Consider the following 21,782-nt stretch of genomic DNA (forward strand, 5'->3'; position numbering starts at 1 on the left):
CCAAAATCCATTTAATCTACGCGATCACTATAATTAGCTTCGTGATTGAATAATACATCAAAAAGATAAATGAAAATAATTATCAAAATAGTGGAACAAGCAATAGTAAGGCACTAGGATAACGTAAACTATAATTTAGAAAAAATAGGAAGAAGATGTAGTTTAACAGTATAAACACACACACACTATGCACACACTATTCCCAGATATCTGAACAATACACACGAGTATTTGCAGAGATAAACTTGTTGCTGAACTTTGATAATAATAAAAGTTAAGTTATTACTACAGACTCAATGCATACATATAATGAAAAAAGAACTACTACTCCTATAAAACAGGAACAACTCCTATCAGTACTCCACCACCTACAACTACTCAACTGCTCCTACAAAATAGCTAAATAAACTGACTTATTCAAAACACAGAAAAATACGTTTACCAGACACCAATGCAAATAAACAAATAAACCATATAGAGTTTAGATTATTTTCAACAAATCTCCCAGTAATCAAAACTCCTTTCTGCAAGTTTCTGATTCCAAGTAATTCACGCATCCTTTCGAACTTAATCATTGTCATAGGATTAGTTAGCACATCTGCTCATTGCTCCTCACTTCGAACATGCTTCATAATAATTTCACCACGCTCTACGCATTCCCGAATAAAATGATACTGTATATCAATGTGTTTACTACGTCCGTGAAATACAGGATTTTTAGCTAAGTCTATTACTGATCGGTTGTCAATGTAGATCACCACGGCTCCAGCCTTCATGTCAGTTATTTGTGTTAATAGATTTCGTAACCACACTCTTTGGCATGCTGCTGCAGTAGCAGACTTGTTTGTAATCTGTAGGTTCTTCAATTCCCAGCAACAATAGATCATCTTTGAGTTCAATTTCCTGTGTTTCATTATAAATCTCATCAAGTAAATGAAATTTAATGGGTTGATTGCTGTCACCTGATGATGTACTGATTTCATCAGTATTTGAGCTTAATGGACTGATACTTGATAGAATGTTACTCATTGTTGCACCACTTTCACTGTTCCCCTCCGTTTCGTTACTAGAGATGCTGGCACCATTCCCTACTGTTCCATTACCAGAGAAGCTTGAACCTTCACTGAATTCTTCGGTAACCCCTGTTACATTTTCAACAGCTACCGAAAAGGTTCCACCCAGTTGTTCACCTTCTTTTCCTTTATTTTCCCACTGCCAAACTCTATTTTCTTCGAACACAACATCACGTCTAACTAGTATTTTTCCACTAATTGGATCATACAACCGTGAAGCCTTAGTCCCGGGTTCTCTACCAAGGTAAATAACCATTTTACTTCGGTCCTCTAATTTCGTTGTATGCCCACTTTGTACTTTCATATGAGCGACACACCCAAAAACTCGAATGTATGACACATCAGGCTTCTCTCCTGTCCATGCTTCGCGAAGAGTTTTCCTTGTCAGAGCTCTTGTAGGTAATCTGTTCAGCACATATATCGTGTGCCTTACAGCTTCCCCCCACAACGTTAAAGGCAGTCTCATCTCCTTCAAAAAACGGTGTGCCATAGCTACAACGGTACGATATCTGCGCTCTACAACCCCGTTTTGTTGGGGTGTGTAGGGTGCAGTAAAATATCGTATAATGCACATGTCCTCATAAAATTATTTGAACTGGTTAGAGCAAAACTCCGCTCCTCTATCTGTTCTTAGTTTCTTCATCTTGTTTTCCTTTTCTTTCTCAATCATCACTCTAATTTTTTTGAACGCTTCTAAGACTTTGTATTTGCTTCTTAGCATATAGGTCCACATCATTTTACTAAAATCATCAACAAGAAGTAAAAAATATTTGTTACCTCCCAATGTGGCTGGAGTAATTGGTTCACAAAGATCTCCATGGATCAATTCCAATGGTTTCTTTTCATAAAAAGTTTTCCTTGCTCGGAAACAATCCCCTTGCCTGCTTCGACATCAAACAGCCGGTACACATCTCCTTTGGATTCAACAATTTAGGTATCCCATATGCCATGTTATTCTTAGACATTAGTTTAATTGCCTGAAAATTTACATGGCCAAGACGTAAGTGCCATAACCACTCTGGATCTTTCAATTGTGACAGCATGCAACTACCTTTGCTTGATTCCATTATGATCTTGTAAAGCCGATTTGTAGATCTTCTAACCTTCATGAGCAGCCTTTCCTTTTCATATGTACCAACGAACCATCCCCAAATTTCACTTGACCTGTGATACTTTCATCCAATTCCTTGAATTTCGATCGTAACCCCGTCATATGGTTACTAGCTCCGTTATCCAAATACAACAAGTTGGATTCAGTTTGCATATCAAAATCTTTGCTTAACTTTGGTCGAACATCTTTCTCATTCAACAAGAGTGTTCGTTCTTCTACTTTTTCTTATTTCACCATAAGCAAAGCAGGTTCATTATCATGGATTTGTGATAAGTTCACCTCTTGATTTGTCTCCCTACCTCGTTGTGGTTTACGACAAGTTATAGCAAAATGTCCATAGTTGTGACAATTAAAACATTTTACCTTACTTGTTTCTCTCACACCATGTAATCCCTTAGACCCTCCTCGAAATTTCTGGTTTTGTGAACTATCAGTTCCTCCTGTACTTGTTCTCTTTAACCATTCCTCCTTGGTTAACAATAGTTGCCCTCCATTTGTTTCTCGCTTTGCCCACTCATCCTCAGTCAAGAGTAATTGATTTCCAAGCTTCTCTGTTTGGCCACGAGTTTTTTCCTCATGCGCCTTTAATGATCCCACGGCCTCCTCTATTGACATCTCATTCAACTTTCCAAATTGCTCCATTGCAGAGGTTATTTGCAGAAACCTAGAAGGTACAGCCCTCAACAGCTTCTTCACCACAAAACCTTTTTCAACAATTTCACCCAACGCTCGTATATTGGTTACCAGGTCGTTTAACATCATACAGAACTCACCGATAGTTTTTGTCTCCTTCATGCTAAGCACCGCAAACTCTGACTTGAAGGTCTGCACCTTGGTCTGTCTTACGCGATCGGAACCTAGGAACATCATTTTGATGGCATCCCATGTTTCTTTTGTCGTATTCTTAACAGCCACTGACAATAAGATGTCCTCCGGAATGGATTGATAGATGGCTGCCAAAGCCAACCTATCTTTCTTTTCCTCAGCTGCAACCTTTGGATCTGCAAGCTCCACTGCCTTCCAGATGTCGTGTGCTTGCATATTCACCTTCATTTTCGTCAATGGTGGTTCAGATTTTCCGTGGCGTCGAGTTTGGCCGAAAATCGAATGTGATGTTCAATTTTTTTATCGAAAATTACGATCGGTTGATCGTTTAGTGATGTTATGAATTAATACGAGTTTTTTCAGTTTAGAACGAAACCCAACTGAAAAATCATAGAATTCGAGTTATTTTCGTCCCAATTGGGGCCTCGCCGGACTATCGACCTTCGTGAGAATCTGTTGTTTTACCTGCGGGTCTTGTGTTCTCGGTGACTCGGAGTTGACAACGTTTCGATCCATAAGAAACAAACACTTTTTCCTAAAAACTGGTTATAGTTTATGATTTATTAAAAATTCTTGAAATTCTTTTTTAAATCTAATATTTTATTCAATTAATTTTTTTAATAATTAAACTGAATTGTTTTTAAATTCCAAAAATTGTTTGCTTTATTAATTTGATTAAATTATTTCTAATTTATTCTAGTTAATTATTTATTAATCTAAATGGGTTGATTGAATTCTTAAATAATTGGTTTTATTAATAAATAGGTAAATGAATTATTTATAATTAAATCAAATAATATTTTGAAAAATATTTTGAGTTTTTAAAAATATATAAAGGTATTAAATAATAAATTAATATTATTATTATTTGAATTATTCTTATGTTCTTCATAATAAATAGACTGTTTGTCTGTTTAGTACAAAACAAACGCATCTAGAATCTAAAAAATATTCGGCTTCCATTAAAAATACTTTCGAGACCTAAATCCTTTTGTGTCGAATGGTCGCTTATTTTGTAAACATCTCTATGTGGCCTATTTACCAAAAGTTGTATTTTGGCTTGATTTCAGTTTTAAACATACCAAACTGAATCGATTGAAAAATTGAATTACATGTTGCTTGAATTATGTGTTTATGTGTTATTTGAATTATGTGCCTACATGATTTGAGATTCTTGTGCTTAAATATTTTAATTATGTGTGGACTATCGTATGGATAGAAGATAGAATGTTAGAAAAGGAGTTTGTCGAGTAATTATCGTGTAGATGATTAAAGATGTATCTTATAAGATGCAGATCGTTCTAGACTATCATGACCAAACGTTGAAGTCAAAAGAAAATATTTGAATGGTAATGCATGTTGGGTTTGTAGCAACGACATGAGCGGCAGATAGAGAGACTTAGGGAATAAAATATGATGATGTCATGAGATGTCAGAATGAGATTGTTGTGTTAAATGCGAGTGCGCATAATTATTAAGGACCAAAGGCAAGTATTTTACCCTTATTATAATATCATAATAGTAAAATATTTTGCATGTTAATATGTTTAGCTTTACGCATGTATTCCTCGTCAATTCTTCTTTCAAAATAGTTAAATGTTTTACATATCAAACTCATTACTTATAATTATACAAGTACTTCTTTCACTATTCTATGTTCAGAACAGCTAGATGTTTTAACCTGTCCGTATATGCGGAGTTTTAAAATAGACAAGTTTTCTCTATTCTAAATTCAGAAGCGATTAATGTTTTTATGTTTTAATAAGACTAAAGTTATGTTGTTAAAGTTGTGTTTTGAGTGTTCCTGCCCAAATGAATTTGGGGAATAGAATCAATAAGGGTGTCAATTATTATGGCTCCTTTCAATAAAATGTTTTAAGATTGGGAAATATCGGGGGTTAGATAGTGTAGTGTACAAATCGCGTTGTGTGTCCTCAACAAAACAAATTTGACAATTGGATATTTCTGATTTGCAGGAGCTTCAATGACATCTATAGTTTTTTGTTGTTTTGTCTCACGCTTCTTGAAAGAAAATGAACTAGTCAAGATTAAAAAAGGTGATTAGGTACACCTAGTAAATCGTTACAATCATACTAAACACGGTATACAAACATATGCAAAAATTAAGTAGTCAAGATGCATAAGCACAAATACACAAATAATAGTAAAAAATAAAATTTGAAAATTTATATATATATATATGTGCGTGTCTATGTGTGTTCGTATGAATATGCACACACACAAATAATCGGCAATTGCATCGGATATATCTATACACGCACATAATCAAATAACGGACAACTAAAATAAAATTTTACTAGTTTTTCATCGGAGCTCCTAAGTCCACACATTATTCCATCATTCCAAGTTTGGACACAACCATCTTATTTTCAAAATTTGTTATCGGTAGTCAAGAGCATCTTCGTTATTTTTTATTTTTAATAAAATGTTTTTGTAGATTATCACAATTTTGGGTGAGTTAGAGGTATGTGGCCGAGTAATAGGTAAGATAACTGATTTTCATCTTGACTTGTATATTATTGGGATATTTGTGCAGCATTAGTAGAATTACTTGTACAAGAAATGATGGACATAAGTTAACTAACTTTCATGCCTTTTTTTTCTTTTTAAGTCTTCTAATATTATTGTAAAAACATAAAAAAAATGTCTAACCTTGTTTGTATTATATAAATTAGGATTAAAAAACCTATCAAAGTGGCAAAAACATCAATAGCTATTCTATTTAAACTAAATCAGAATTTGGAATAAATTTGAAAAATATTACAATGAATGACATAAAGTATTAACTAACAATATTTATTATAGCTTCTTTTCTATTAAACCATAAGTTTGATAAATTACATGAAATCACGCACTATTTTTGACTTCTATTAAAAGCTCCCTCGGATGTCTTTCTTTCAACTTTATCTAAATTTTTTTCCGTTTACATAAAATAATTCGAGGATATCTCTAAGATTTGCCTTCAGAACATCATTCATTTCTTAATTATTATCGTTAGATGATATATATAGACTTAGGACTTATCTGGAGACTCGGATAATTTACTCTCATACATAGACTCTGACAATGTTCTAGACTAGGATATGATACATAGACTCATGTTCTAGACTAGGATATGATACATAGACTCTGGTTGTTCGTCAGTTGTCTAGATTATGATTTTAAAATCTATTTATTAAGTAAAAATTTTGATTATGTAGAGAATATGTTGTGGCCATCTTTTTTATGATTGTTAACCTTTCATGTGCATCTTTAATTTAGAATTCATGGGGGGAACAAGAGTCGTAGTATGGTGCAATATTATATTAATTTATAATATTAATAAAATATTTCTATATGTTATTGTAGTTATAAATATTATTAATCATATATCTCATTTTCTATATGGCTTAATATATTACTGAGAAACTTTGTACTTTCAACATGAGAATTAATTCAATTTATTTCAGAAAAAAATTCTTAAGATAATAAATTTGAACAACATGATGTATCTTCTTCAAAAATACAAGTTTTCAATATTAAAAAGTGGTGAAACATTTACCACAAGCCACCAACTTTAACATAAACAGGTGAAAAAAAGGCTAGTTCAAATGTTTTTTTTACTAATCATCAGAAGTGGACTCGCGACTTCTCTTGATATACTTTTTGGCCCAGACTTGCTTCCCATAAATGGAGTACTTTGTCTTTATTCCGGGAGGAGCAATGTGTGGAATGATGGAAGAAGAACGGCAAACCATTCTAGCGTACAATGGTTGTTCATCACTCGACACATCTTGCATGTAGATGACTTCAATAAAATCCCCAAAAATCCTGAACACAGAGGAAAGGCATGTAAACATATATTTACTTACTCACCACATAAACAAATTTTCAACACTATATATAGTATAGTTATGGATTTGCATACATCTGGATGAATATTACATATTAAATTAATTTTATACCTTGTGAAGAATTCTCGAATTTCGGATTCAGGGAGGTAGTAGCCTTTGGAGAATGTTAAAAAGATTGTTCGATCTTCTGGTGCAACATGAGGTTCATCCTGGCAACCATCCACCACCTGCATTCCTCCAAAAATTTCACTTAAATCAGCATCGGGATTTTCCAATACATTCCGGACGTGACCCATATAATTTCTAGGACCCAAGTTTGCACCTAACCCTGGTTGAGGAAACCGACCTACAACATTGTGGTACAAAGGAGGACGTGGCACAAAAACTGGATTGGTGTTACAACCAAACCACATCCTATCTCCATGAACATCTACAAACTGACTATCACTTGTCAGTATATCTCTAAACGCCCTCACACAAACTTCAGAGACTATATTCCTGACACTCTCATTGACCTTAATCCGTTTCTCCCGAAAGTAGAGCACGTTGATTTCACGAGAGCATAACATCTGAAGCAAACGAGGATCAAACAACTCTTGACCTACGTCCTTGTTCTCCATCCACATAAAAAAACCAGCAATCTCATTTGCAAGTTGGTTAATCAAATGAAATGGCCAAGAAATTACTTTGTGGACAGCATTCTTGCTATAACAGATTCTTTCCAGCCAGATTAAGAATGCCACCACAAACATAGATTCATCAACGTTACGACCAAGTTTACGGACTAGCCTATAAAAAAGTGTCCGGTCGATGGTATGGTAAAGATTAAAATGCTGGTCGCTAATATTTTCATCGAAATACGAAGCTGGATCGTACAAGGCAAACCTATGCTTAAATTCATAGAATTCAAACTCAGTCTCCATTGCCATGACTTGAAAAGAATTACAGGTGTATATAGGTGATTAGATGTGGGAGCAAGAGAGGGGAACTTGAGAGGAAACAGAAATAAAATGTTTAGAGGGTAATTTGAAGAGGAAATGTGAAGAGTTTGTAGCAGTAAGAACCAAACATAGACAAGAGCGCTCATCTACAGCAGAGACTTGGTGTGAATATATAGGGTGTATTTGACCCGCCAGTCGCAACCTTTCGGAGAGGCCGCATCTATTCAAATTTTTTAGGGTTTTTTGGTGTGGTTTTGCTCTCAACCGCTATGTTAAATCTTGTGGCTCTTCCTTGGGTAAATATCTAATGTAGTGAACCCGACATTTTAAGAAATATTCTGAAATTGATTAGAATGAGAATATGCACCGTTTATCTTTTTCTTTTTTTGATAGAAAAATCATGAGATTTATGAAGAATAAATACATATTAATATTTTCAATTTACTCTGTTTTACATAAAGATCTGGCTTATAATTATTCTACAATTATAAGCTTAAATGTAAATCAGGGAATATTTCTATATCTTGTTAATTTACTAAAATATTTTTCGTGTAATTCTCTTTTTTTCTTAAAGAGTCATGTATTATTTAAATTCTAAAATAACCATCATATTTAACAATAACTTAATATTGTATAATTGTCATGCACGTGGTATACTTGAAATGCAGATATGTTTGTTGAAAGCTTTGCATTTGAAAAATCAGAAGCCATTTCCAAACAAAAAAAAAATCACTAAGATCAAAAACTAAATGACTTATAGCCCAACCCATATCCTAAAAGTCAAAAATTTACAAATAGCGCCGAAGGCAGTTTCCATATCCAATGATGCATAAAATAGTGTGTGTTGCTTCATGCATAATATATAAAATAGTATGCGTGATAGTTTCGAGAAGACACCTTAGATCCTCATTTTATTCATATCGTACTTACCTTTAAATAAATATATTTGATCGTACACAATGATACATAAAAATACTAAAAACTTAGCTAACATAGATTTGATCATACAATTTGAAATTGTACATTGGCCAATGATTTTATTCACTTAGAGCCTTAAATTTTCCATAAAATCTACATTATTCGAAATATTAGTTGTGCACAATAATTGCCCGCATATTATATGTCTGATGGCTATGGATCTCTTTGTACATTCCATTACATTATTTTGGTTAAAAATGTTCAAAGGCTTCATCTGCCAATTGCAAATACCAAAGGCATCCATAGATCCTTCTCAATCCAAGACACCTAGAAACCTATTTCTTGGATTGGATTAAAATCTCCCCATCAGTATCCTTCCGGCACTTGGACCAATCTATCGTCCAATGCTTCACTAGTATGTTCATTTAGTAATTTTTGGTGCAGGCAAGCAGTAAATCCAATTTTTTTCACACGTAATTGGTGGCGAACAAAGGAACCTTGTTCATTTAAACATAACAATTGTGCAGTATAGTTGTCAAATGACTTATCTTACTATATTGTACCAAAATTATAAATTTGAAATTTACTCAACGGAAACGGTAAGATATATTTCAATTCATCAATTGTATGACTAGCTACTTACTATAATTATTGCCACTTTTTATTGATACCTTTTACGAAGACAATTTATATCCAAAATTATCATCCTTTTTACACGAAAAACCGGCCAACGCAATTCTTGTGTCTAAAATTTTTAATTCAATAATAAGGAACACATTACATAAGACAAACCAGTAGTCAAGTCCCAATGAAACCCAGACGGAAAAGGAAACCAACCAAACATATTGAACATAACCCCAGAGAAATCCAAGAAAAATTGAAGTGAACCCGGTTTGGTATCTGCAACAATCTCATCTTCCATCATGACTTCAATTGTTATCAATTTGTCTTACTTATTAAAATATGTGATACACTTACTAGTTGTTAATTTCTTGTTCTCCTAAATTCCTCTCCACGTCCTAATTCTTACAATTGTGATGTTAGTAATGATCTTCATACATAAGCTACGATTGTATATTTGTTGTGTGCATCAGTTCTGTTTTGGTCGTTAACTTGTCCAGAGTTAGTTAGCTAAAAAATTACCATAATATAGCATCTCAAACTATAGATCTTTTGTTCTATATTTTAACTATTATCATAAAATCAATGCACCAATGTCTTGTTATATGACCTTATTAAAAATTAAATAAATCATCATTTATTAACCCAATCCATGTCATATAGTTTAAATCACGATTGTGATTTTCAATTTGTTCCTCGTTCCTGAACATTAAAAAATTGATTTTGGTTGGGGTTTTTATGTGTACCTTTTTTCATGTGTCTATGATAGAGTAGTCTTAAGCAAATATGTACACCTTTTCATTATTTCTGATCTATGTATTACACCCCAATCCATATCATATAATCAAATTCTCATAAATTCAATAATTACTGAATCATTACTAAAAATTGAACATATAATTCGAACAAGGGCATAAATAGGGTATGTGTAATGTATATGTGGAGTTTTTTTTGTATATGCAGGGGGTTCATTGAAATTAATAAGTAGAAGCCAATGAAAATTTACCAACTCATATTTTATCGTGTGTCATATGAAAACCGCAAAAATAGACCGTCAAGGTCAAGATGTATGAACACATATAATTCTAATAAAATTCGAATATTTAGGAATTTGTACCATTTACTGGATGAAAATCTACAATATACACACAAATAACCAACAACTGAAATATTGATTTGTATAGTACTTGTTGACTTCCTCAAAGTATCACGACTCTAGAATCCTTCCATATAGACAGTCGCATAATTTCCGATCAAAAGTTGAATATGTTGGCTAAAGCATATATTTTATACATCATGTTGGACGTTTCCGATCCGTAATGAAAAAATGGTTTCATTATTAATCGTTAATAAACTTAAAAACTCATTGTAAGGCTGTAACATGTAGGTTCATTGGTCTTCACTATATCACTTCATCCAATTTGAACCAACTTACACTCAAACTTTTTGGAAAAATTCAATTTATACAAAGAAAATTCATCTACAAATTTATTGGGAAATATCGGGAGGTTAGATAGTGTAATGTACAAATCTAGTTGTGTGTCCTCAATAAATTTAATAATTGGATATTTCTGATTTGTAAGAGCTTTAATGACAAATGTAGTATTTTTGTTGTTTTGTCGCATGCCTTTTGAACGAAAATGAATTGGTCAAGGTTAAAACAAGGTGATCAAGTACACTTAGTAAATCATTACAACCAATCTAAACACCAAATACAAACATGTACAAAAATTAAGTAGTCAAGATCAAGATGCACAAATACACAAATAATAGTAAAAATAAAATTTAATATTTATATAGATATATGTATGTGGGTGTGGTCGTATGAATATGCACACACAAATAATCTACAATTGTATCGGATATATCTATACACGCACACACTCAAATAATGGATAATTATCTTAAAATTTTATTAGTTTTCATGGGAGCTCTTAAGTCCACAATTTATTCCATCATTCCAAGTTCGGACACAACCATCTTATTTTCAAAATTTAATATCGAGAGAATCTTTATTATTTATTATTTTGAATAAAATATCTTTATAGATTATCACTTTTGTGGGTGAGTTAGGGTAGGTGGCCGAGTAATAGGTAAAATAAATATTTTTATCATGACTATTATATTATTGTGATATTTGTGCAGAATTAGTAAAATTACTTGTACAAGAAAGGATGAATATAAGAATTAATGTTCATGTTTGTTTTTTCTTCTTAATTCTTGGAATTGTAATTAACACAAAACAAAGATGTCTTAACGTGTTTGTATTATGTAAATTAGAATTAGAAACTCTATGAAGGATGGAACAAACATCGATAGCTACTCTATGTAAACTAAATAAATCAGAATTTAGAATAAGTTTGGAAAATAATATAATGAAAAACAGAGAGTGTAAACTAACAATATTTATTATAACTTTTTTCTATTAAACATAAGTTCAATAAATTACTTGAAATACCCTACTATTTCCAACTTCTATTAATAGCTCCCTCATGTCTTTCCTTCTACTTTATCTGATTTTTTTTAGTTTACATTAAATATTTTTTTCTACTCAGAAGAGTTTACTCTCATATAGACTCTGACAAAGTTCTAGACTATATATAGACTCTAGTTGCTCCTCGCGGGTCTAGATTGTTGACTTTAATCATAAGCTTGTCTGAATAAGCTTGTTTATGTTTACGTTAGTTTGTTTTGTATTAACAGCTAGTTATGACTTGGTCATATAGTTGTGGAGTCATATTAGGAGTCTCTTTGAATAATGGTAGATAGTGGAAGTAGTTATAGGAAAGTAGTTCCTTCTTTCTTGCATCTAGTTTTATCTCTGTATTCGATATATATTAGTGATGCCGCAGTGAAATAAATATCATGAACTTAGCTGCACTTTGTTTTTCTCGTTTCAAACTTACTGTTAGCTTTACATATATATCAGGAGGGCATTCTTATATTCAAGAATTTGGTATCAGAGCAAGGTTGCGTGGTGAATGCCAAAATATATGTCGAAAGCTACTGAGATGGAATCGAGCAAAATAAAAGAAGGCGGAGTGGGTCTTGAGTTATCCGATGTTGGCTAAGAGTAATTATTGCTTCATGGTCTATGAAGATGAAGGTGAATATGCAGGCACATGGTGTGTGGGATGCTATTGAACCTAAGAACCCTAAGTCACCGGTCGAAGAAAGAACTGACAAGGTAGCATTGGCGGTCATTTACCAAGGCGTACCTGAAGACATTTTGCTGTCACTGGCGGAGAAAAAACACAGCAAAAGAGGCCTGAGATGCGATTAAAACCATGTGTCTCGGTGCGGATCGTGTGAAAATGGCTAGGATACAAACTCTGAAGGCGGACTTTGAGTCATTGAGTATGAGTGAGATAGAGCCATTGACGAGTTCTGTATGAAACTCAATGGTCTGGTGACAAACATTAGAGCTCTTGGAGAAGAGGTTTTGGAGAGCTATGTAGTAAAGAAGTTGTTACGAGCCGTACCAACAAAATTCCTACAAATAGCCTCGATGATCGACCAGTTTGGGAACATTGAGCAAATGTCCGTTGAAGAAACTGTTGGGTCTCTGAAGATTCATGAGGAAAGATTGAAGGGATCCAAGAATGGTGGTGGGGGCGGTAGTCAACTTCTTCTCACGGAAGAGGAAATGGACACGAAGAGAAGCTAACGAGGGTAAAACTGTTGATGACTCGAGAAGAATGGTCAAGGAGAAATAGCAGAGAAATGTGGTGCATTTTCACAAATCAGAAATTCCAAATAAAGAAGGGGGACGACTGGTTCGAGACAAGTCTAGAGTTAAGTGCTTCAACTGTCATTTGTATGGCCATTTCGCAGTTGAGTGCAACAAACCTAAGCGTAACAAGGTTCAAAGGGCTGAAGTTAACATGGCCCAATTTGACGATGATGAGCCTGCATTGCTATTGACTGAACATGATGACAAAGATGTAAACATGATGTTGCTAAAAGAAGAGAAAGTCACACCAAAACTGAAGTTGCATGGAAGTGAAAAATCCAGTGATTCTGACATCTGGTACCTTGACAACGGTGCAAGTAACCATATGACGGGTCAGAGATCAAAATTCAAGATGCTGGACGAATGTGTCAAAGGCCAAGTAAAATTCGGTGATGGTTCGATGGTTGAAATTAAAGGCAAGGGCACTGTGAGCTTGAAGTGTAAAACGGGCGAGGAACGTGAACTACACGAGGTATTTTTCATTCCTTCCTTGTGCAACAATATAATTAGTCTTGGACAATTATCGGAAGCCGGAAATAAGGTTGTCTTGAATGGAGAATATTTGTGGATCCATGAAAAACAAGGAAAGTTGTTAATGAAAGTTAAGAGATCGGCAAATCGATTGTATAAGATAATTATAGAAAGTGGTGAACCAAAATGCTTATTATTAAGGTCAAATGAAAATGCTGGTTGTGGCACTTTCGGTTAGGACATGTCAATTTTAAGGCAATGGAATTGATGTCAGCAAATGACATGGTTCGTGGTTTTCCAAAGATTGTGTCTCCGGAGATGACATGTAGTGGTTGTTTAATGTCGAAACAGACTCGAAAGCCATTTCCTACTAAGTCGAAGTACTCAATCTAGTAAGGTGCTTGAACTTGTTCATGGTGACATATGCGGACCTATCACTCCTTCCACTCACGCAGGTAATCGTTATTTCATGCTCCTTGTTGATGATTATTCACGTATTATGTGGGCTTACTTGCTAAAGAGCAAGGATGAGGCGTTTGAGGCCTTCAAGAAGTTTAAGGCCAAAGTTGAGAATGGTACAGAGCGAAGGATCAGAGGTCCTTTCGAACAGATCGTGGGGGGGAGTTCAACTCCAAAGTTTTTCTGACTTTTGTGAAGATAATGGAATTGTGAGACATCTTACGGCTCCATTACACTCCACAGCAAAAATGGCGTGGTGGAGCGTAGGAACCGTACTGTCGTTGAGATTGCTGAGCAGTTACTTGAAATTGCATATGCCGGCAAACTTCTGGGGTGAGGTAGTGCCGTCACGTTGGTCTACGTGTTAAACAGGTTGCCCACTCGAGCACTGTCAGGGGTGACTCCGTATGAAGCCTGGAAAAATGAAAAACCCATATTGGGCACATCAAGGTGTTTGGATGTAAAGCTTACATGAAAGTGCAAGATAAGCTGACTAAGAAGCTAGATGATCGAAGCTTGAAAGTTGGAAGTTAGGCAAAGAGCCAGAACAAAGGCGTACAGGCTGTATAACCCGAAAGAAACACACTGTGTAGTCAGTCGAGATGGTATTTTTGTAGAAACTGAAGCGTGGCCAGGGGAAGGACAAAACGGAGAGAGCAGTTGCAACAAGAAAAGTTGATTGTGTTTGGGAAGGAAAAGAGAACGGACGAAATAACTCAGAGAGAAAGTGATGGTTATGAAAGTCCTGTGAGGGAAGAACGAAGAGAAGAGCTAGACTTTGAGGATTAAAACGTTGATGGAAGTACAGAGCCTAAAAAATATAGAAATGTCACTGAAATTTAAACAACACAGAACTATTGAGCTGCAGGAGGAGTACTTACTCATGGGAGTCGAAGAACCTGTTAATTTTGGTCAGCAAACAAAGAAAGTGTGTGGAGACGGCTATGAAAAACGAAATCGATTCTATAGAAAAAAAACAGGACATGAGAACTGACAGAACTTCCAAAGGGGAACAAAAGTCATCGGGTTAAAGTGGATATTCAAATTGAAGCGAGATGCAAGTGGTAATGTAGTGAAGCATAAAGCTCAACTTGTGGCAAAGGGTTACACACAGGAACATGGCGTTGATTATGACGAAATATATGCACATATTACAAGGCTCAAAACAGTGCGTATGTTGTTGGCCCTTGCTGCAAAAAAAAATCATGGCAGGTGCATCATATGGATGTGAAGACAGCGTTTTAAACGGGGAGATATGCGAGGAAGTCTATGTGATGCAACCGGAGGGTTTTGAAAGAAAAGGCCAGGAATCAAAGGTGTATAAACTCCTCAAGGCACTGTATGGTCTTCGGCAAGCCCCTCGTGCACGGTATCGAAGCTAAACAAGTGCCTGGAGAGACTTGGATTTCAGAGATGCCCATATGAAACACGCTGTGTATACAAGGAAATTGAAGGTAATATTCTGGTAGTTGGCGTTTACGCTGATGATCTTTTGATTACAGGGACTAGTATCAGTATTATCGAGGAGTTCAAGCAGGAGATGGAACAAATAATTTGACATCAGTGATCTCGGCAAACTCACATATTATTTGGGAATAGAGGTTGAACAGGGAAAACGGATTTATCAAGCTAAAACAGTCAGCTTATGCTCATAAAATTCTTGAAAAGGCGGGGTTGTCGGATTGCAATCCTACAAAGTATCCACTAGATCCTAAAGAACAAATCACGAAGGATGAAGGTGGTAAATTGGTCGATGTGACTCAATTTACAAGCATGATCGGAGGTTTGAGATACTAGTACATACTCGACCGGACATAGCTTTTGCTGTGGGCATTATCAGTCCGATTTATGGAGCATCCCACTGTAATGCATATGAATGCAGCAAAACGAGTTCTCAGGTACATTAAGGGAACGTTAGATTATGGATTGGTATACTCAAGAGAGAATAGCAATAATGTTTTGACAGGATATTCCGATAGTGATTTGGCGGGTAATATAGAAGATCGAAAAGCACTGGTGGAGTGGCTTTTTATCTAAACGATAGTCTAATTCCTGGATGTCTCAGAAACAGAAATGTGTGGCTCTATCTTCGTGTTGAAGCCGAGTTCATGGCTGCTACAGCAGCAGCATGTCAGGGAATTTGTTAACGGATTGCTGAGTCAAATTACTGATGAGAAGGTTGTCCAGTCACGTTGTATAATCGATAATAATCAGCCATAGACTTGGCTAAGAATCCGATGTTTCATGGTCGTAGTAAACTATCGATATACGTATCACTTTATACGAGAGGTGTGTTGATTCGCGGTGAAATAGTGGTGAAGCATGTGGCAACAGAAAACCAGAAGGATGACATTTGAACCAAGGCGCTCACGACAGTGAAGTTTGAACGCATGAGGAAGCCTGTTGGGAGTGAAAGAGTTAACTGAACAAGCTTAGATTATGGGGAGATTGTTGACTTTAATCATAAGCTTGTCTGAATAAGCTTGTTTATGTTTACGGTAGTTTGTTTTGTATTAACACCTAGTTATGACTTGGTCATATAGTTGTGGAGTCATATTAGGAGTCTCTTTGAATAATGGTAGATAGTGGAGTAGTTATAGGAAAGTAGTTCCTTCTTTCTTGCATCTAGTTTTATCTCTGTATTCGATATATATTAGTGATGCCGCAGTGAAATACATATCATGAACTTAGCTGCACTTTGTTTTCTCGTTTCAAACTTACTGTTAGCTTTACATATATATCAGGAGGGCATTCTTATATTCAAGATAGATTATGATTTTAAAATATATTTATTAAGTAAAAACTTTGATTATGTGGATAATATGTTGTGGACATCTTTCTTATGTTTGTTAACCGTTAGTGTGTATCTTTAAATTAGAATTCATGGTAGGAAAAAGAGTCCTGGTATTGTACAGTATTATACCTAATTTATAATATTAATCAAAATTTTCTATATGTTATTCTCGTTATAAATATTACTTATCATATCTCATTTTATATATATGGGTTGATTTATTACGAGTAACTATGTACTTTCAACATGAGACTGATAATTCAATTTATTTCATATAAAAAATTCTTAAGATAATAGACTTGAACAACTTGATTTATATGCTTGAAAATACAGGTTTTTAATATAACAGTGGTGAAAACATTTACCACATGCTACCAAAATTTTTAGGGCTTTTTTGTAGGGTTTTTCTCCCAAACGGCTATGCAATGGATGTTCCTTTGGCAAATTTCTGATGTAGTGAAGTGCCATTGCAAGAAATATTCTGAAATTGATTGGAATGATAATATGCATTTATAGTTTTCTTTTTCATGAAAAAATTATAAATTATGAAGAATAAATACATGTTAATATTTAAAATTATTTTGTTTATATAAAGATTTGGTTGATAATTATTCTACAAGACAAACTTAAATGTAAAGTAGAGAATATATCTTTATCTTTTTACCTTACTAAAAAAAATTCGTGTAATTCTCTTTTTCTCAAAGAGTCATTCAATTATATAAATTCTAAAATAACCGTTTTTCATAATTTAAAAAATGGTATGTATAATGTGTGCCCAGATTAGTCACTATTTCAATTATTTAGATACATGTTAACATTTTCAAATATTGTTATTTTTCGGATATTTGTTACGTGTCAAAATGCGCTTAATTGCTATCGGAAATTAATTATGTTAACATGGATCTGCATCATTTTGCGTGCATTAGCATATTTTATAAAAAAAATTCGTAGTTTATTTTAAAATTCATAAAATATTTTGAGTTTTTAAAGTTATCAGACCAGAACCGAACCGACAAGTGAAATCCCACAAAATTTGGTAGTTTTATGTTTATAAAATCATGGGAATTCCAAATTATATTATTGCATATTTTGAAAATTCATAATTTTTAGGGAACTTTGACATAATTTTTATAATTATTTGAGAATTAATTATTCCCCCTAGTTAATTTTGGGCAAAATTTTTATTAAGTGGTATAGTTAGACCCCAAATATTTTTAGGACTATTATTATGTAAATATAAATAGTTTTTAATTAATTAAAATTCATATATATTTTCAGAAAATAGGAAAAAATTGTTTTAAAAATAAGGAAATCCCCTAAAATCAGTTTCTATTGTTCTAGATTATTTTCATCACAATGGGAGCCTCGCCAAAATCTGTAGTTTTACCAGAGTGTCTTATGTTCTTAGTGACCAAGAGTTGTTCCGATTTTCTAACCTAGAGTCGACCTTGTTTTGATCCACAAGAACCAAAGACTTTTTCCTAAAAATTGTTTTTGATTTCTGATTTATTAAAAATTCAAAAATTTGTTTTCAAATCTAATATTTTATTTAATAGTTTAATTTTTTAATAATTAAACTGAATATTTTTTAAATTCCAGAAATTGTTTGCTTTATTAATTTCAAATTATAATTTGATTAAATTATTTATAATTTGTTTTAATTATATATTTATTAATCTAAATGCTTTGATAAAATCTTTTTAAATGAATTTATTAAAAAATAGTTATACAAATATATTTATTTTCCTCTTCTTAAGTTGTATAGCATTTAAACTTCTACCACTTTCTTTACCTGAACAAGTGCCCTTATTTAAAAGGATTGTTAAATCACTTCTAATAGATACGTACAAATGTAACACTAGCATAAATGATATTGAGCAATTTTTAATACTGTACTGGAAAGCACCGGGTGAGATTACAATAATGTGAGCTCAACCAGAAATTCATCTGAGAAACAGGGATAAACCATTACTGATGAAAATGATTTCCAAGTTTCAACAGGACACTCCTAATAGAAGTTCACCACAGAAACAATAATGTGTTTCTCCAAAAGTTTCAACTTTTAGAGCAATCATCTAATAGTAGAAGAAATTAATACCCCAAAATCCATTTAATCTACGCGATCACTATAATTAGCTTCGTGATTGAATAATACATCAAAAAGATAAATGAAAATAATTATCAAAATAGTGGAACAAGCAATAGTAAGGCACTAGGATAACGTAAACTATAATTTAGAAAAAAGGAAGAAGATGTAGTTTAACAGTATAAACACACACACTATGCACACACTATTCCCAGATATCTGAACAATACACACGAGTATTTGCAGAGTAAACTTGTTGCTGAACTTTGATAATAATAAAAGTTAAGTTATTACTACAGACTCAATGCATACATATAATGAAAAAAGAACTACTACTCCTATAAAACAAACAACTCCTATCAGTACTCCACCACCTACACTACTACTCAACTGCTCCTACAAAATAGCTAAATAAACTGACTTATTCAAAACACAGAAAAATACGTTTACCAGACACCAATGCAAATAAACAAATAAACCATATAGAGTTTAGATTATTTCCAACAAATCTCCCAGTAATCAAACTCCTTTCTGCAAGTTTCTGATTCCAAGTAATTCACGCATCCTTTCGAACTTAATCATTGTCATAGGATTAGTTAGCACATCTGCTCATTGCTCCTCACTTCGAACATGCTTCACAATAATTTCACCACGCTCTACGCATTCCCGAATAAAATGATACTGTATATCAATGTGTTTACTACGTCCGTGAAATACAGGATTTTTAGCTAAGTCTATTACTGATCGGTTGTCAATGTAGATCACCACGGCTCCAGGCTTCATGTCTTATTTGTGTTAATAGATTTCGTAACCACACTCTTGGCATGCTGCTGCAGTAGCAGCCATGAATTCGGCTTCACAGGAGGACAAAGCAACCCATCTTTGCTTCTGGGATACCCATGTAATCAGACTTTCATTTAAATAGAAAGCCATCCCACCTGTACTCCTTCGATCCACCACATTGTTACCCATGTCACTGTCTAAGTATCCAGAAAATAAGTAGTTACTGTCCCCTTTGCATAAATCAGACCATACTCCAGTGTACCTGTGATATATCTTAGGATGCGTTTAGCTGCATTGAGATCAAGAATAGTCGGCCTCTCTATAAAGCAATTTACAACACCTACTGAAAAAGCTATATCGGGGCGAGTATGAACCAGATACCTCAAACCTCCTACCATGATTTTCAATTCCGTAGAATTAACTGGCTTTCCCTTCTCATCGTTATCAATCTACACCTTTGGTTCCATAGGAAATTTAGCAGAATTGCAGTCTTTCAGTCCAAATTTCCGAGCAATCTCTGAGCATATGATGTTTGCTTTAGCTTCGTGAATCCCTCCTCTTGAATTACTTCGATGCCCAAGTAATGAGATAGCCTTCCAAGACCACTCATATCAAATATCTCACCCATCTGCTGTTTAAACTTGTTTACATTCTTGATGCTAGTTCCTGTGACCATGATATCATCTACATATACACCAATAAGGAGCACCTCCCTCCTTCACGTTTTGTATAAACAGCGTGCTCTTATGGGCATTTAACAAAACCCATTCTCTCGAGAACCTTGCTGAGTTTTGAGTACCATGCTCTCGGTGCTTGTCTTAAGCCGTACAGAGCTTTCACCAGTCTATACACCATCTGCTCTTTTCCTTCTTTAATGAACCCTTCTGGTTGTGTCACATACACCTCTCCTCCAATTCGCCATTGAGGAAAGCAGACTTGACATCTAAATGATCTACTACCCAACCATTCTTTGATGCTAAAGCTAGTAGAAGCCTTACTGTTTCGGCCTATTTACTGGTGCGAAAACTTCGTCAAAATCTACTCCCTGCCATTGAGCATACCCCTTTGCGACCACCCTCGCTTTGTACTTCACGATTTCACCCTTTGTGTTCCGCTTAACTTTATACACCCACTTCAAACCAATTGGCTTTTATCCTGGTGGAAATTCCACTAGCTCCCACGTCTTATTTTTTCAATAGCATCAATCTCGTACTTCATTGCCAACTCCCATTCTTTATCTTTCTCTACTTGTTTGTAATCTGTAGGTTCTTCAATTCCCAGCAACAATAGATCATCTTCGTTCAATTTCCTGTGTTTCATTATAAATCTCATCAAGTAAATGAAATTTAATGGGTTGATTGCTGTCACCTGATGATGTACTGATTTCATCAGTATTTGAGCTTAATGGACTGATACTTGATAGAATGTTACTCATTGTTGCACCACTTTCACTGTTCCCCTCCGTTTCGTTACTAGAGATGCTGGCACCATTCCCTACTGTTCCATTACCAGAGAAGCTTGAACCTTCACTGAATTCTTCGGTAACCCCTGTTACATTTTCAACAGCCACCAAAAGGTTCCACCCAGTTGTTCACCTTCTTTTCCTTTATTTTCCCACTGCCAAACTCTATTTTCTTCGAACACAACATCACGTCTCACTAGTATTTTTCCACTAATTGGATCATACAACCGTGAAGCCTTAGTCCCGGGTTCTCTACCAAGGTAAATAACCATTTTACTTCGGTCCTCTAATTTCGTTGTATGCCCACTTTGTACTTTCATATGAGCGACACACCCAAAAACTCGAATGTATGACACATCAGGCTTCTCTCCTGTCCATGCTTCGCGAAGAGTTTTCCTTGTCAGAGCTCTTGTAGGTAATCTGTTCAGCACATATATCGTGTGCCTTACAGCTTCCCCCACAACGTTAAAGGCAGTCTCATCTCCTTCAAAAAACGGTGTGCCATAGCTACAACGGTACGATATCTGCGCTCTACAACCCCGTTTTGTTGGGGTGTGTAGGGTGCAGTAAAATATCGTATAATGACATGTCCTCACAAAATTATTTGAATTGGTTAGAGCAAAACTCCGCTCCTCTATCTGTTCTTAGTTT

The 21,782-nt window shown here is 34.6% G+C and overlaps 3 protein-coding genes across 3 annotated transcripts; 1 reads left to right on the forward strand and 2 right to left on the reverse strand.

The window, feature by feature from the left end:
* Positions 1–1,915: 1,915 nt before the first annotated feature.
* On the reverse strand, positions 1,916–3,237 carry LOC141701344 (uncharacterized). The gene is made up of 3 exons (XM_074505019.1): positions 2,553–3,237; positions 2,209–2,408; positions 1,916–2,050 (listed from the first exon to the last, which is right to left on the reverse strand). Exons 1-3 carry the CDS (start codon positions 3,235–3,237, stop codon positions 1,916–1,918), a joined length of 1,020 nt encoding a protein of 339 aa, XP_074361120.1.
* Positions 3,238–6,632: 3,395 nt separating this feature from the next.
* LOC141701345 (uncharacterized) lies at positions 6,633–7,792 on the reverse strand. Its single transcript, XM_074505021.1, has 2 exons — positions 6,975–7,792; positions 6,633–6,840 (listed from the first exon to the last, which is right to left on the reverse strand). The coding sequence occupies exons 1-2, from the start codon at positions 7,790–7,792 to the stop codon at positions 6,633–6,635; spliced, it is 1,026 nt and encodes a 341-aa protein (XP_074361122.1).
* Positions 7,793–12,734: 4,942 nt separating this feature from the next.
* Positions 12,735–13,785, forward strand: LOC141701346 (uncharacterized). Its single transcript, XM_074505022.1, has 2 exons — positions 12,735–12,960; positions 13,178–13,785. The coding sequence occupies exons 1-2, from the start codon at positions 12,735–12,737 to the stop codon at positions 13,783–13,785; spliced, it is 834 nt and encodes a 277-aa protein (XP_074361123.1).
* Positions 13,786–21,782: the final 7,997 nt, after the last annotated feature.

Source organism: Apium graveolens, unplaced genomic scaffold, assembly GCF_009905375.1.
Source record: "Apium graveolens cultivar Ventura unplaced genomic scaffold, ASM990537v1 ctg3747, whole genome shotgun sequence".
Taxonomy (NCBI): domain Eukaryota; kingdom Viridiplantae; phylum Streptophyta; class Magnoliopsida; order Apiales; family Apiaceae; genus Apium; species Apium graveolens.